General features: G+C 43.8%; 2 protein-coding genes and 1 pseudogene across 2 annotated transcripts; 1 reads left to right on the top strand and 2 right to left on the bottom strand.

The window, feature by feature from the left end:
* Positions 1-1,672: 1,672 nt before the first annotated feature.
* Positions 1,673-2,655, top strand: LOC127765495 (probable glutathione S-transferase GSTU1). Its single transcript, XM_052290407.1, has one exon. The coding sequence runs from the start codon at positions 1,742-1,744 to the stop codon at positions 2,435-2,437; it is 696 nt and encodes a 231-aa protein (XP_052146367.1). The 5' UTR covers positions 1,673-1,741; the 3' UTR covers positions 2,438-2,655.
* Positions 2,656-3,543: 888 nt separating this feature from the next.
* Positions 3,544-7,824, bottom strand: LOC127765491 (transcription factor PCF6). Its single transcript, XM_052290404.1, has 2 exons — positions 6,387-7,824; positions 3,544-4,004 (listed from the first exon to the last, which is right to left on the bottom strand). Exon 1 carries the CDS (start codon positions 7,482-7,484, stop codon positions 6,414-6,416), a length of 1,071 nt encoding a protein of 356 aa, XP_052146364.1. The 5' UTR covers positions 7,485-7,824; the 3' UTR covers positions 3,544-4,004; positions 6,387-6,413.
* A 4,615-nt stretch (positions 7,825-12,439) lies between these two features.
* Positions 12,440-15,651, bottom strand: LOC127765496 (uncharacterized; annotated as a pseudogene).
* Positions 15,652-16,992: the final 1,341 nt, after the last annotated feature.

Genomic DNA, 16,992 nt, shown 5'->3' with positions numbered 1-16,992 from the left:
CTATAAAACCTTTTATGTTTTGATTAGTACAGATGTAGCAATAAATAAATTAAAGTGAATTTAAATTTGGTTTCTGTAGAATTTTTCGTCTATCGTCGCACACGCTCACGCTGTCCGATTCCATCACCTGGCATCGAACGCGCGTCTTCCGCATCCTGTGTAAAACACGCAAGGCCGACAACCGCAAGCAATCAAACCCACAAACCAAATATGAAACCCCTGTTTCAAAAGTTCCCAAATTAGAACTCTAAATTTTCAAATTAAGATGATGAAAAACGCCAAATCAACATGAAAGGAAGTTGGATAAAATATATATTCAAACGAGTTCTCACAGTAGATTTCACCTAAACTAAAACGTATAATAATAATAAGATTAAAATAGCCTTCACCCGTTGCAACGCACGGGCATTTTTCTAGTAAAAAAATAAATTTATCTTTTCAGTAATCATTTCGTATTAGAGTTTTGTAAAATAATTGATATAAATATACTATGAGTAGATAAAGAGAAAAATAATTATATCTTGATCTAATAATATATATGTATTAAATGGGTTGTTTGATTGATGCCATTTTCAACCACACTATTTTTGGTAAATTTGCAAAAAGATATACCTATATTTAGTTTGTTACCGAACTTTAGTAAATATATAAGAAATCATGTCATTTTTTTATAATATTGCTAATTTAGTACTATTGATAAATTTTGATAAGGTTTATTTTGATTATAATTTGAACGCCCCTGTCTTTTGACATGAAGGAAAAATAAACTTGAGTATACTAATAAACATGACGGCGCCCGTCTTCACTGACGCAAGCAGTGACACACGAATTCGCCGGCCGGTGAGCTGCTGCACTGGGCATCGGGTTAGTGTTTCAGTTGTTTTGCTCCCTACCCTCGCACCATTTGTGAGCTCATCACATACGGCAACAACACACGCCATCAAACCTACCGAGCACCTGTCAGGCTGTCACCACCCGACCATTCCCGAACTCACGCTCAACTTCTAACACTCTAAAGTTTTTCTCCAAACTTTCAACTTTTCATCACATTAAAACTTTCCTACACACATAAGGTCTGTTTGGTTGGGTATTTCAACTTACCGCACCTCAAGTTAGCACATACAAAAGTGTGGCGAACGAAATTCTTAACATAGCTTTGGCTCAAAAATATGTGGCAAAGCAGCGAGAAGCTACCTAACTTTCTTTGGCAGGCTAAACTATGGAAGCAAAACAAACAAAGGCTAAGCAGTTGTGGCTGACTAACATGAGATGCGGCATTCTGTGGCATAGATCCAAACAGCCTCATAAACTTCTAATTTTAACGTCACATCATTCCAATTTTAACCAAACTTCTAATTTTAGCGTGAATTAAACACAACATAAGGAGGTTGAGTTTAGTTCCAAATTTTTTCTTCAAACTTTCAAATTTTCCATCACATCAAAACTTTCCTACACACACAAACTTGCGACTTTTTCGTTACATCGTTCCAATTTCATCCAAATTTTTAATTTTAACGTGAACTAAACACATCATAAACGGATTGAGATCCTTCGCTGTCACTGTATCATGTTTTTATCACTGATACGTGAAACTGATACATGTCCCAAATGATAAAGGCGCGATGCAGTCGAATGCTGAGGAATCCATCCATTGCTACCTATAAAAGCGACCAACCCACTGATCGCCCTCCACTACCAAAGAACAACACACAACTCGGTCTCTAGTTGAAAAGCTATAGCCATGGCGGAGGAGAAGGAGCTGGTGCTGCTCGATTTCTGGGTGAGCCCGTTCGGGCAGCGGTGCCGGATCGCCATGGCGGAGAAGGGGCTGGAGTTCGAGTACCGCGAGGAGGACCTCGGCAACAAGAGCGACCTCCTCCTCCGCTCCAACCCCGTCCACAGGAAGATCCCCGTCCTCCTCCACGCCGGCCGCCCCGTCTCCGAGTCCCTCGTCATCCTCCAGTACCTCGACGACGCGTTCCCCGGCACCCCCCACCTCCTCCCTCCGGCGAACTCCGGCGACGCCGACGCCGCGTACGCGCGCGCCACGGCGAGGTTCTGGGCGGACTACGTCGACAGGAAGCTCTACGACTGCGGGTCCAGGCTGTGGAGGCTCAAGGGTGAGCCGCAGGCGGCGGCGGGGCGCGAGATGGCGGAGATCCTCCGCACGCTGGAGGCGGAGCTCGGCGACCGGGAGTTCTTCGGCGGCGGCGGCGGCGGCAGGCTCGGGTTCGTCGACGTCGCGCTCGTGCCGTTCACGGCGTGGTTCTACAGCTACGAGAGGTGCGGCGGGTTCAGCGTGGAGGAGGTGGCGCCGAGGCTGGCGGCGTGGGCGCGGCGGTGCGGCCGGATCGACTCCGTCGCCAAGCACCTCCCCTCGCCGGAGAAGGTCTACGACTTCGTCGGCGTCCTCAAGAAGAAGTACGGCGTCGAGTAGATCGGTGGATGCGAAGTTGCAGGGATCGATTGGCGGTTGCGTTCGCTACGTGAACGATTCGTCCGTTGTTTCAGTGGCCAAGTGTGTGTGAGTTTGTTGTTACCGTTGAGTGCTTGTGTGTGGGATGGTTGGTGGCAGCAGAGAGTTGCCTCCGATTCTCTGAGATTGTCACTAAATAAAGTTTGTCCTTTGAAACTAAAAAAAGTTGGTTTTGGTTATGCGGATTGCTGAGTACTCTTATGCATTATAGAAATTTAAGTTAGTACGAGTACTTGTTTAGTTGTTTAGCCACTAATTCGGGAATTTTCTCTCCGTGTTTCTCAAGGTGTCACATGCAAGAGGACACACACTCCAAACGCCTATATGGGCCGTGAGGCCCATGCTATATTGTTGCTGCCTAGCAGGCCATCACTTAGATTTGGCCCCATGTCCACACGGTGCAAGGCTAAAAGGGAAAAAGCTTTGGGAAAAAACACGGTACAAACTTAGAGTCACAGCGTGATGTGCGCACACTCATCTTCTGCCACTTATCCACTATCCTTATAAACACATACTCCCTCTGTTTCATAAAAAAAGAATCTAGCACCAGATGAGATATATTATAATACGATGAATCTAGACATATATATGTTCAGATTCGTAGTACTATGATGTGTCATATCCGGTACTAGATTGATTTTTTAGAGACAGAGGGAGTATGAAAAAATACATATTACTTGTAAATGCAAACACCCCTGTCTAGTACATGAATGATGAATCCTAGTTCCACTACAAAGAACCTATCCATAAGCTAATCAGTCACCATACTCATAAAAGAATCTAATTCTAAAGATGAATATGAACATAGTGTATGTCAAGATTCATCTCCTAGATTAGGTCTTTTTGCGGGACGGAGAAAGTACATTTTACTATGTCCTAACACACCTCTAACAATATTGGAGACCATGCATCACGCAAAATGTCTACTCCCTCGCAAAGTATATTTTAAAGAGAGGGACTGCTCTCTCCGTTTTAAAAAAAAATTAATCAAACTTGGACTACATCCTTACCTAGGTTGGATTTTCTTTTGACAAATGTAGTATGTAGCCATGTATGTATGGAATTTAAATTCAATCCTGAGGAAATAAACGGGACGAACCACGAGATGATCAGATTTATCTCAACTTCATAGCGCAAACCGCGAGACAGAGAGAACACAATAATGCCACTCCAATAACCAGAGGCACATATGAATTTCAATTCACTCGAAAAATATTTCTGGAAGGGAAAGGTTTAACGCTGGCTACGGGACACGCTTATTCTTGTTCGAAACTCACGTCTCCCACAAAAATTTGTACAGCAGCTTCATCTAGGAAAAAGAAGGAAATTCACAAGATTGTCTGAGTGATGGCAATGGCAGGTAGCAGCAGCGGCAGGGTGTTCATGATGGCCAAAAAACAGCATAGCAGAACGATGACCCAGCTAAAAGAACACGGGCAGTCATCGCAATAAACTTGTAGCAGCTCCCCACGGTGAGCTCTTGCTGGAAAGGTGACAACAATTAATCTGATGATGATATCTTCAGTTCCTGCAGGTTGACAGAAATGGTGATGAGATGCAAATTCTGTAGTAATTAATTACTGTAGTTTGTACTGCAAATGCTACTGGTAAGAAAATTGTATTGTAAGATGTTTCTTGTAGATGTCAACTTGTGTAGTGATATGAGGACACCTCAGGCATTATGTGAACAGAAATTAGGATGCCATTGGGGGATACTAGTATAATAAGATGAGAATATTTAACAGAATTATCTAAAAAAAAGAATATTGAACAGATGATGTAGAGTGACTTGCCGGCAGCTTTTACTGCACACAACGAACGGGGGGAAAAGAACAACTCGTGTCTGAAGAAAAATGAACTCATTTTCAATTTTTGAAAACGTTCTTCATGTTTGGAAGTTGGTTGCAGTGAGAACCATGCCAGCATACAGTTAGGAACGGAACATCCATCAAGACCTGAAACTGTACTACCTCCCTGACTGTTTGTCTCTCAGACTACTTCAATTTACTCCCTGTTGATGAACATAGCAGTCACGCCAGAAAAATGTACTACTAGTACTTCTACTAAATAGAGTATTACCTTAATCTAGATGCCCAGCAAGAAGGTGTCCATGCATACACTGAATCAAAACATGCTCCTAATTAATTGGCTAGCAAATTAGGAGGTCAGCTGTCTAGGATTTTCTAAACAATACTACTAATACTGGTTAAGATTTGAGTATGATGTTTTAATACTTAACAATGGTCAGGTTTGCACATGTAATCGTGTACACTACCTGGTTAGGTCCCCCACCAGGAACACTACCCATCAGCCAACATTTTTCCAAACGGACCTGCACTAGATAGTGCGAAGTTGGAAGTTTGCAACCTTTGAAGGAAAACAACGTTCTATCCATAAGATGCAAGGTGCCTAGCTCACTTTGGAAGCTTGCAAAGCCCAATTAAAGGAAAAGCACAAGAGATACATAAGTCCTACCCATTTCAGGATTTTTTTTAATCGATTTTCATTTCTAACACTGGTTTGACAGGCTCTAATGCCAAAGCAAAATTGAGCTGAACTTTGGTTCATATATATCAAGCTTTAGTTGAGAAAATTTGTATAGAACAAGTGTGAATTGTGATGATGGAATAAATAAGATCACCAAACAATTATAACATATCAATAGAAGACTATCTAATACTACCAAGGTTCATAAAGTTGATCATTCAGAGCTGTACTAACTCTATCTTTTCTTCAGATAGGAGAACAAGTACTACTAACTAATCATGCACAGGTAGAAATGCTTTATGGTACTGTCAACACTTTCAAATATCTACTGTCTTTTATACTCCAGGTTTCCATTATCATATTCAGAGCAGGCATACCTCTGTTAGTACTAGGAAAAATCTTTTATTATGGCATCCTTCTTAAAAACTAAGGCTGTGTTTAGTTCACACTAAAGTTTGGAAGTTTGGTTGAAATTGGTACGATGTGATAGAAAAGTTGTGTGTGTATGAAATGTTTGATGTGATGGAAAGTTGGAAGTTTGGAAAAAAACTTTGGAACTAAACAGGGCCTAAAGTGGGTCTCGCTTTACTAAAATTTATTGTTTGATCCACAACCCACCTTGAGATGTTATATGCTATATATGACCATAAAGTTTTTCACTTCTTTAATTTGGCTTTTATGTGGTTGTACCAAAGTGTCATTTCAACATTTCACTTCAGAAAAAAAAAATATCATAAAGCACTGTTCCTTTAGACATATAGAGCATTTCTTCAATTTCTAACTTCCTAATTAAACCAATTACTACTTGGCTAAGACTGTTCATCATGCTTTAATAATCTACTAGAACTGGTAAGTTCTAGTAATGAGTACGCATTGCAATGCAAATAATAAATGAAACACCTTTTCTTACTGTATAAAGATCTCACTTATTTTCCATAATTTTCTTAGAAGGAACTCTTGTGATTTGAACAGTAACTTGCTTCATTCAAGGCTTGCTGCATATATTGTCATACGAACAGTATATACAGCTTGCCAGTTCATGTTGATGCAATTCATACTATTAACTTCGATCCTTTTTCCGTGTATAATGCGACGTAGAGTAGATATGGCTTCCTACAGTTTATTGCATTAAAAATGCAAAACCGTGCAACTCAGAACCCATGTGATTGGCCTGATTCCTACGAAATCCCTCCCCCAGCGATGAGCAATCGACACCTGTTTGGCCTGAATCCATGCAAAGCAAAATGCAGGTATCCCGCCTCGAAAGTTTTTGGGGACACACGTCGAATGCAACAAAAGAGTTTTTAGTGGGATTTTTCAGGGAACGAGGCCACCTCGAGCGGCTTCCAAGAAGATTGCAATCGAATCAAGATGACGAAATTGCGCGAACATTAGTCTTAGATTACGAAATCTAGTCTCTTACCTTTGGAGGATGCGTTGCTGGGATCGATCAGTTCTTGCTCTTCTCCTTCATGCCGGAGTGGCGGAATCCATCCCACAGCTGCAACGCGGCGGTGCTGGTGATCTGGCCCTCGGACGCCGCCGGGTGCGCCGCGGCGGCGGCGTGGCCAAGCAGGAAGGAAATGGTGGAGCCGTCCAGCCTCTGGAGCTGCTGCTGATGGTGGTGGTGGTGGTGGCCGGACATGTTCGACGGCGAATTGGACTGAAGGGTCCCCCTATTGGCACCCAAGAAACCCGAGGACATGGAGAAGTTGAGGTTGTAGTCGCCTCCGGCAGGAGGCGGAGGCGCCGCCAGCTGGTCCTGGGCGAGCGAGTAGTGCGCCGCCATGTCGGCGCCGGGGGCGGAGAAGTTGAACGGCGGCGCCGGCACCATGCCGATCGGTGGCGCGTCGCCGAAGCTCGAGGCGGCGGAGAAGCCGTACGTGGACGCCCCCTCCGCGCCTCCTTTCCCGGGGTGCGCGATGCCCACGCAGTCGGCGCCGTTGCCAATGGCGCCACCCCCCGCCGACGACGCCGCCACCCCAGCAATGAGCAGCTCAGTGAACGATGCGGCCTGCGCCGGGGCGCTCGCCACGGTGACCTCCTTGTCCGACCCCTTGCTGGTCTCCGACGTGCTACTGCATCCGGACTTGTTGCTGAGCTGCTGCTGCTGCGAACGCCGCCGCGTGGGCGCGGCGTCAGCGGCGGCGGCGTGGGGAATGGCGGCGAAGGCGGCGGGGTCGAGGGACGGGAGGGTGTCGATGGCGGGGGAGGCGGCGTTGATGAGCCACTCGATGGCCTTGCTCGGCTGGTCGAAGCCGAGACGGTCCTGGAGGTCGTAGAACTGGATGGCGGTGGCGACGGAGAGGCGGACGCGGCGGTCGCGGATTCCCTTCGCCGTGTACACCTTGCTGTGCCTGTCCTTCCCCCCCGTCGCCCTCACCCTGTAGATCCGCGACGCCGTACTCCCCGTCTGCCCCCACACCGCCTCCACCATCTCCCCTCCTCCTCCTCCCCGCCCACGCTTCCCCCGCCCGCCGCCGCCGCCGCCGCCTTCCCCGTCCCCCACCGCCGCCTCCATCCCGAAATGCGGTGACCGGGGCGGCCAATGCCTTGTTCCGCGAGAGAGGCTCCCTTTTTTTCCGCGGTGTTTTTCGCTTGCTTTTGTGGGTGATTTTTGGCCTCGCCTCGCACGCGCGCGCGCTCTCTCTCGTCACGCGCGCGGGCCGGTGCTTGCTGCTGCTGCTGCTGCCTGCTGGCTGCAGCTGTGCCGTGCAGCAGCAGCGGAAGTAGGCTTTGGAATGGCGCGGCGTGTGTCAGATCTGCCTGCGGCGGCGGCAGCGGCAGCTCACTGCCTCATCACTGGTGTAGCTGTCACCTGTCAGTGGACGGCCTTGGGGAGGCGCCGCCGCGAGGCTACGGCGTTAGCGGCCGGGATAACGGGAGGAGGAGGGGTTGGGTTGGGTACTTAGGTTGGGTTGCCGATCCTGCCCCTTCTCCGAGGATGCGACAGCTGTTACTGCATGGGAGGGACCCAAGGGGGGAGGCAAGCAGTGGATGCTCACATTCCTGCACGTACTACAGTGCTTGCTTGTTCCTCTAATGTGGAGCACACACTTTTTTTTTTTGAGACATTTACTTTGACACAAGTTGGGCAACCATGCTACTACATTCACAATCCATTAGTTATGATGTGGAGATCAATTGTAGCCTAGCTTAAATTCCTAGACAAAGATTATGCATTTGGTAAAGTAAGATTGATCTACTGGTTTTAATCTTTGATCTCTAGCAAGCCTGTGTTGCGAGAAAATTGTAGGGGCATAGATGTCCGTAAGTATTTTGCTCCTGTTTCGATAGTTTGGCGAACATAGGCACAAATTAACTGCTACTGAAATCTAACGACTAGCAAGGTTTATCATTGTTGTAGCTTAACCAGGCTGGAACGAATCTTGCCGGCTAAAGCCATGAGAGATATATATCAAAATGTACACAAGCTCACTATCGATAGAAATCGAAATGTGCAAGCTCACTACCGATAGAAATTGAAACGTACCAGCTCACTGCAGATAGAAATACAAACAAACCTTGCATCACGTCCTAAATAAGTGATTTTTTTTGCGAATATATTTTAAAGCGTTTGCATGTTCCTCTTTCTATCCGAGTGCATCCCCCACTCTCTTGCTTCTTTTCCTCCCTCCCTTTTATAGTCTGTTAAGTCAAATTTAGTTCAAATCTACCAAAAAAATTATTAAATTCCAAATCATCAATGTTAATTTTGGGCCAAGCCAATGTTGCAAGAAAATTGTAGGGGTATGGATGTTCACAAATTTTTTGCCCCCGTTTCTTGGCCGTCGATAGTTTGGCGTATATAAGCAGGAATTAATGGCTACTAAAATCTAACAGCTAGCCAGGGTTATCTTTTCTATAGCTTAACCAGGCTGGAACAAATCTCACCAGCTAAAGCCAGGAGAGATGTACATCGAAACGTATGCAAGCTCGCTGCTGATAGAAATCGAAACGTGCCAGCTCACTGCAGATAGAAATACAAACAAATAAGTTATCTTTTTTTTTTGTGAAAATGCTTTAAAGTCGTTGCATGTTTCTCTTTCCCTCTAAGTGCATCCCCTATTCTCTTACTCTTTTCCTCCCTCCCTTTTATAACTCGACAAGTCGAATTCAGTTCAAATCTATCAAAAAATTGTTTATTAAATTCCAAACCAACAATGTCAATTTTGGGCCAAACCCCAACTCACCTCCTCCTTTTTGGGTCCGCAACATGGCCCAACCCACTAGCCGCTACCCACCTAGCCTCAAACTATGTTGATATTAGGCTCTGATTAAGTGCTTGAAGTACCACCTCAGTCTAACTATATGGGCAAAATTTCTTATATTATGGGGACAGAGGTAGTATTGCCCAAGCCAGTTGCAACCATGTCGTTAGGAGTTCAGACACCATCATGTTGTTGATGTCTCCTTCTTCCTTGACGCCATCATGCTTGGGGAGGGTGCCGCTGCGAGGATACGGTGTTAGCGGCGAGTAACGGGAGGTGGTGGTGGCTTGGGTTGCCAATCCTGCCACTCTCCATGGCGCATCGAGGATGCGACAACTGTTACTGCATGGAAGGGACCAGGGGGGCAAACAGTGGATGCTCATATTCCTGCATGTATTGTTGTAGTTGCTTGTTACTCCAATGTGGAGCACACACTTTTTTTTGAGGTGTGTGTGTGTGGGGGGGGGGCACATTTACTTTGACACAAGTTGGGCAACCATGCTACTACATTCATAATCCATATATAGTCATGATGTGGAGATCAATGGTAGTCTTAACTACCTAGACAAAGATTATGCATTTGCTAAAGTAACATTGGTCTACTGGTTTTAAAGTCGGTTATCTCTTGATCTCTAGCAAGCTTGTGTTGCGAGAAAATTGTAGGGTATAGATGTCTATAAGTATTTTGCTCCCGTTTCTTGGCCGTCGATAGTTTGACATACATAGGCACAGATTGACTGCTACTGAAATCTAACGACTAGCAAGATTTATCTTCACTGTAGCTTAACCAGGTTAGAATGAATCTCGCCGACTAAAGCCAGGAGAGATATATATCGAAACGTATGCAAGCTCACTACCGATAGAAATCGAAACGTGCAAGCTCACGACTGGTAGAAATTGAAACGTACCAGCTCACTATAGATAGAAATACAAACAAACCTCGCATCAAAGTCAAAAATAAATGATTTGTTTTTGCGAAGATGTTTTGAAGCCTTTGCATGTTTCTCTTTCTCTTCGAGTGCATTCCCCACTCTCCTGTTTCTTTTCCTCCCTCCCTTTTAGAGCCTATCAAGTCAAATTCAGTTCAAATCTACCAAAAAATATTTATTAAATTCCAAATCAACAATGTTAATTTGTGGGCCAAGCCAGCGTCGCGAGAAAATTGTAGGGGTATAGATGTCCACAAATAATTTGCCCCCGTTTATTGGGTATCGATAGTTTGGCGTATATAGGCAGGAATTAGCGGCTACTGAAATCTAACAACTAGCAAGGTTTATCTTCACTATAGCTTAACCAGGCTAGAACGAATCTCCCTAGCTAAAGCCAGGAGAGATATACATCGAAACATATGCAAGCTCACTGTCGATAGACATCGAAACGTGCCAGCTCACTGCAGATAGAAATACAAACAAATAAGTGATCTTTTTTTTGTGAAGATGTTTTAAAGCCCTTGCATGTTCCTCTTTCCCTCCAAGTGCATCCCCCACTCCATTGCTTCTTTTCCTCCCTCCTTTTACAGCCTTTCAAGTCGAAGTCAGTTCAAATATATCAAAAAATGTTTATTGAATTCCAAATCAACAATGTTCATTTTGCGCTAAACCCCAACTCACCTCCTCCTTGTTGGGCTCGCAACATGGTCCAACCCACTAGCCGCTACCCACCTAGCCTCAAACTATGTTGATAATAGGTTCCGATTAAGTATATGAAGTACTACCTCAATCTAACTATATGTACAAAATCTCTTACATGAGAGGTAGTATTGCCCAAGCCAGTTGCTACCATGCCATTAGGAGTTTAGACACTCTCACGCTGCTGACGTCTCCTTCTTCCTTGACATCCCTCATCGCTCTCTTTTATCTAAGGTGTTGATTCCCTCGTCCTTCTTCATTTTCATCCTCTTTCAATCTCCCTACACCAACACACAGTCAAGCTATCTTTGTGTTCAATTTGAGTGACATCAAAGTTATCTTCGATTGTGTTCAATTCCTGGTTACATGGATTGATATTACACATATGAATATGGTAGGAATAATTCGATTGGTTTTACATCTTCCTAGATATACATATGAATGTATATGATTCTCATGGCATGATATATGTGCTCACATACACGCACACACATACACCGTTATACACACTCCCACGCCTACACACATATGTACAAACACTAACTAGATATACTAGATATAGCAATAGTAGTAAGTATTTTTTTTACATAATAATAGTAGTAAGTAATTACTCCATCCGTCCCAATATGTAGCAATTTAGGATGGAATTAGACCCATCCTAGAACTACAAGTCTAGGACAGAGGGAGTATATATATTGGTTAATTGTTATACCTACTGTCCCAATTGTCCCGCAAACTATCGTTTTGTGTCATTGTCACAATGTAGCCGTAGTTGTGTGTCACTCGAAAATGCACTACACTTTTACCGGATCAGGTTAATTGTGTCTACTTCTGCCTCTCTTAGGCCATTCCCAACCTAAGACACTAGACATAGTTTCCATAAACTCCACATCATCAAGAAACTAGTACTAGACACTACTCTTCCAATGCAAAAACCACTATTCCATACTTAAATTTAATGCTACCTATCTCACATGATGTCTTAGATGTTGTGTAGAAACCATGTCTCATGCAAGACATGGTTTCCTTCTCTTTCCTCATTTATTCACTTGCCACATCATTTTTCATCCTATGTGGCAGCTTATTTAATGTTATGGACACCATCCTAGTCATTGGGTTGGGAATGGCCTTAGAGCAGTTACAATAGCAGACTATTAGCCAGCTACAAACATATTTTAATGAGATAAAAGATGAGATAGAAGAACAGCGGGCTACAGATCTGTAGCCAGCTACAACACGGACTACAAGACACAATGTGTGTATGACAGTAGGACCATATACTAATAGTATAGTAAGCAATTATTGTATGAACTGGCTATTAGATTAGCTATAGATAAATTGAAGTTAGTAGTTAGCTATACTATTAACCTTGCTCTTAGGGCATCCACAATGTGCTTGAAAAGCAGTCCATAGGGAATAAAAAATTACATTCAGCTAACTTTACACATTGTGCAACTAGTCTATAGCAAGCAAATAACAAAAGCTGCCCATAGCACTATGGGTAGGCAAGAAGACAATAAAAAAGTATAATTGTACAGTGGCACTGTTCACAAATATTAAACAAAAGAACTTGTAACCGTTGCACAAGTAGCCGTTGGCTTCCTAAACATACAACACTACAAAAACGCACTGAAGGGATAGCCCAAAAACTGAAACAACATACACCAGCAACATACACAGCTCTCAATTTGCTAGAACACTAGTTGCAATGGATCCCTCCACTAGAAACATCTCAAATTTCACGAATCAAGACTCCCCAAACCAATACTCTGAGAGTAGTGACCATATCTCACCCCACACACCCCAATCCCAATTTATCTTTGCATCACCAAATTATCTACAAAACTTCAACCCTTTTGGTCCAATAAATCAGCCACCCTTCAGTCAATCTTCTCCAAGATTTCAAGGCGTTCAACACCAAGGGAGCTGGCTGCAACATACTCCACCAAGCTACCAAGGTTTTCATTTACAAGAGAGTTTTGGTTCACCAACTATGCAGTTTGGAGCTGCAGCCAATAGGCCACCATCTGTGCTGCAATTTAGCTCTTCGGTTGGTGCTGTAGCCAACACTTCTTCTCATGGATCTGAGTCTAGTTCTCCATGCCCTGCAAGACAAAAAGAGAAACAGCATGTCACCATTGATGAGTCAAGCAGTAGTAGTGAAGAAGAGCCAAAGAGGCGTACACGCATAAATTGGACTGAAGAAGAGAACCTACGCCTTCTTAGCTGTTGGTTACATCACTCAACAGATCCTGTAAAGGGCATCGACAGGAAATCAGAATATTACTGGAAAGCTGTAGCTGATGAGTTCAACACCAACGCGCCAACAAATGGACACAAGAGGTCAATCAAGCAACTGAAGACACATTGGGGTGATGTTAAGAGAGAGATCACAAAGTTCTGTGGAGTATATGGTAGACTTAAAACTACTTGGGGCAGTGGGCAATCTGATGACATGGTCATGAACTCAGCCCATGTGGTATTCAAAAAAGAAAACAAGGACAAACCTTTCACCTTGGAGTACATGTGGAGAAAGGTCAAGGATCTGCCTAAATGGCGTAGAATAGTCCAAGAGGAAAGTGGAAATAAGAGGACCAAGGTTTCATCATCAGGAGCATACACTTCTTCATCTAACCAAGACACAGAAGAGGAATCCATTAGCAAAGAGAAGCGCCCCGAGGGACAGAAGAAAGCAAAGGCTAGGCTAAAAGGAAAAGGAAAAGATGCTGCACCATCTCCTTTGGGCAGCCAACCAAGTCAGAACATGATTCTGTATCATGAAGCTATGTCACTTAAAGCAACAGCAATGATAAAATCAGCAAAAGAGAAGAAGTACCAGACCTACTTAAAACTGTTGGAGAAAGATACTTCAAACTACAGTGAAGCACAACACAAGAGGCATGAAGGAGTCCTGGACCAATTAGCAAAAGAACTTGCTGAGGAGTAAATAATCAGCAAGTGAGGCTTGTACTACTATTACCTATTACATTCGTCATATTTAGAAGTGTTGAAAGTGCTACTTTCATATTTAGAAGTGTTGTGAGTCTATTTGTAACCCTAAATTAGCTACTGTAACAAGTTGAGGCTCTATATTTTATGGCCATGTTGTTAGTGTACGTGTAAGTCAAATTAATTAATCCTATTGGACAATAGAGGAATCACCTTTGTTTATCCTTAGTATTGATCCATGTCAAGGTCCATGATAGCTCCACCAGAACACATACATATGTAGTAAAATAATATTAATGCATGCCAAAAAGCAAAATATATATAGCTATTGTGGAACAGGGCATAAAGCAACATATAGCTGTTGAGAAAAAGACCACCAAAATATAGCTGTTAAGAAAAAGACAACCAAAATATAGCTATTGAGAAAAAGACAACCAAAATATAGCTGTTGAGATAAAGCAATAGATAGCTGTTGGTATTCAGCAGCTATAAATATGATATGCAGTCCAGGACACCACTCCCTCATTCACACAGCACACACTCTCTCATTCACACAGCACACACTCCCTCATTCCAGAAAACAAGATGTCAAGTGACTCTCAAGATCAATCTAGTCATTCAGATGAGTCTATAGAGGCTGAGCTTGAAGCTGAGCTTGAGGCAGAGCTTGAAGCTGAGCTAGGGGCTGAATTGGAAGCAGAATCAGCTGGTAGCTCTATTCGCCGTGGGGGCTACACACGAAGGTACATCAATAGAGATCATCAAGATGATCACAACAGATTGTTTGCTAAATATTATTCTGCCAATCCCTTGTACACCGACAATCAATTCCGTAGGAGATTTCGAATGAGAAAGCATCTATTTTTGCGCATAGTTGAAGCTCTAGGTGTTTGGTCTCCATATTTTTGTCTACGGCGAGATGCATTTGGTAAGGTGGGTCTATCACCATTGCAAAAATGTACAGCTGCCATCAGAATGTTAGCATATGGTTCACCAGCTGATCTTATGGATGAAACATTTGGGGTCGCCGAAAGCACAGCACTAGAGTGTTTGATTTATTTTGCTAAGGGTGTAAGAGTCATTTTTGGCCAACAATATCTACGAAAGCCTACTAATGAAGATATTCAACGTTTACTTCAAGTAGCACATGGGCGTGGATTCCCTGGGATGTTGGGTTGTCTTGACTGCATGCATTGGGAGTGGCAAAATTGTCCAGTAGCATGGAAAGGCCAATTTACACGTGGTGATTACAAGGTACCTACTATAATGCTAGAAGCAGTAGCATCTTATGATATATGGATTTGGCATGCTTTTTTTGGAGCTGCTGGTTCAAATAATGATATTAATGTTTTGGACCAGTCACCATTGTTCACTGAACAGCTACAAGGTAGAGCACCCGCCGTTCAGTTTAGTATTAATGGGACACAATACAACATGGGATACTATCTAGCTGACGGTATATATCCAGAGTGGGCCACATTTGTCAAAACAATCAACAGACCTCTAAGCGCTAAGCATAAATTGTTTGCAGCTCATCAAGAAGGAGCAAGAAAAGATGTGGAACGAGCTTTCGGGGTTTTGCAAAAACGTTGGGCCATCATACGTCACCCAGCACGGCTATGGGAACGGGAACAACTTGCAGATATAATGTATGCATGTGTTATTTTACACAACATGATAGTAGAGGATGAGAGAGGCATCTATGACATACCCGATGACTCAACATATGAACAAGGACATTCCCCGCATTTAACAGGACTTGATCATGGACCAGTCCATGGATTCTCAGAGGTCCTAGAAAAAGATATGGAAATTCGTGATCGACAAGCCCATCGTCGTCTCAAGGAAGATTTGATAGAGCATATATGGCAAAAATTTGGTGGTCATCGACAGCAACCATGAGGAAAAAAAGCATATCAGCCTTGTATTTTGCTAGTTTTCCTTAGCCATGTAATTTAGGACTGTCAGTTTGTTTCCAGTAATTTGTATTCGTAAGTAGAATTATCGTCAGTACTTTTTACTTTGTCATGAATCTTGTACTTGACTAGTTAATTATCAATTGGTTGATTCAAAGGCATGCGTTTCATTGTTCTCACTGTAGAAAATGAACTAAGTCTATAAGTGCATATGCACACAAAGGAGAGATGCACATACGCGTATGAGCATGGAGATAAAATGAGTCCAGGAAGCATCATGATGACAAAAAAAAAAAAGAGCAAAGACTATGAATAGGAAGCAATAATACCCGATGTACCCAATGGTCCAGGTGCATGCGTGCTGCAGCTTTTGCTCCGGCTACCCATCGGCGGTCGTTCGCCTTCATCTCCGGCTGTGCACCGCCGCAGCCTCCATAGCAAACTCGCGAGGCCGTGTTGCCTAGATCTGAGCCCATTGTGAAGGTAGCCAAACTAAAAAAACACACGAATGAGGAGTAAGCGATGCAGATCGATGAAGGGGGAGACCAATGGGAGGAGCGATGTTGCGGGCACCTCATGATATGGACGGCGACGGAGAGGGCTGGTTCACCGGCGGCGGCGTGAGGAGTAGGCGGCGACGGAAAAGGGCTGGTGCGGCGGCGGCGGCATGGGGAGGTTAGAGGGCTGGTGCGGCGCCGGCGTGGGGAATTCGGGATGAGAAATTAGGGGCGGCGGAGAGGGCGTGCGGCGGCGTGGGATGGGGCGAGATTTAGGGGCGGCGTGGGATGGAGCGAGATTGGGATGAGGAGTCGGACTCTCGAACTCGCGCGAAGGAAACGAGAATAGGATGCGGCTGATTTTTTTTTGCCTTCAGTGGGACCCACCTTAATTGCACACATTGTGGTGGTTTCCAAAACTATGGACTACTAGATGTGGGTCCTATATCTATGGACTGCTTTACCAAATACATTGGTGTTGCCCTTATGACATTACATGAGCAAAGTTACATTGCTTGTATCGTTGTGCGCTACCATTACATAATAATAAACCTCTACCATGTTTTGTGCTGTATTGTTTCGCTACGAGGTTCAGATTTAGGGTGAGTTTGAGAGATAGGGGATTAAAAAGATTAGGAAGATACGCAAAACGAGATGAGTCATTAGCGCATGATTAATTGAGTATAAACTATTTTAAATTTCAAAAATGGATTAATATGATTTTTTAAAGCAACTTTCCTATAGAAATTTTTTAAAAAAACACACCGTTTAGTAGTTTGGGAAGCGTACGTGCGGAAAACGACGTGTTTTCTCACCTTATCTCACACA

This window comes from Oryza glaberrima, chromosome 3, assembly GCF_000147395.1.
Source record: "Oryza glaberrima chromosome 3, OglaRS2, whole genome shotgun sequence".
Taxonomy (NCBI): domain Eukaryota; kingdom Viridiplantae; phylum Streptophyta; class Magnoliopsida; order Poales; family Poaceae; genus Oryza; species Oryza glaberrima.
This window is presented reverse-complemented; position numbering and strand designations above follow the sequence as displayed.

Coding starts and splice junctions, on each gene's coding strand:
- LOC127765495 (XM_052290407.1), top strand. CDS start 1,742: ATGGCGGAGGAGAAGGAGCTGGTGCTGCTCGATTTCTGGGTGAGCCCG.
- LOC127765491 (XM_052290404.1), bottom strand. CDS start 7,484: ATGGAGGCGGCGGTGGGGGACGGGGAAGGCGGCGGCGGCGGCGGCGGG.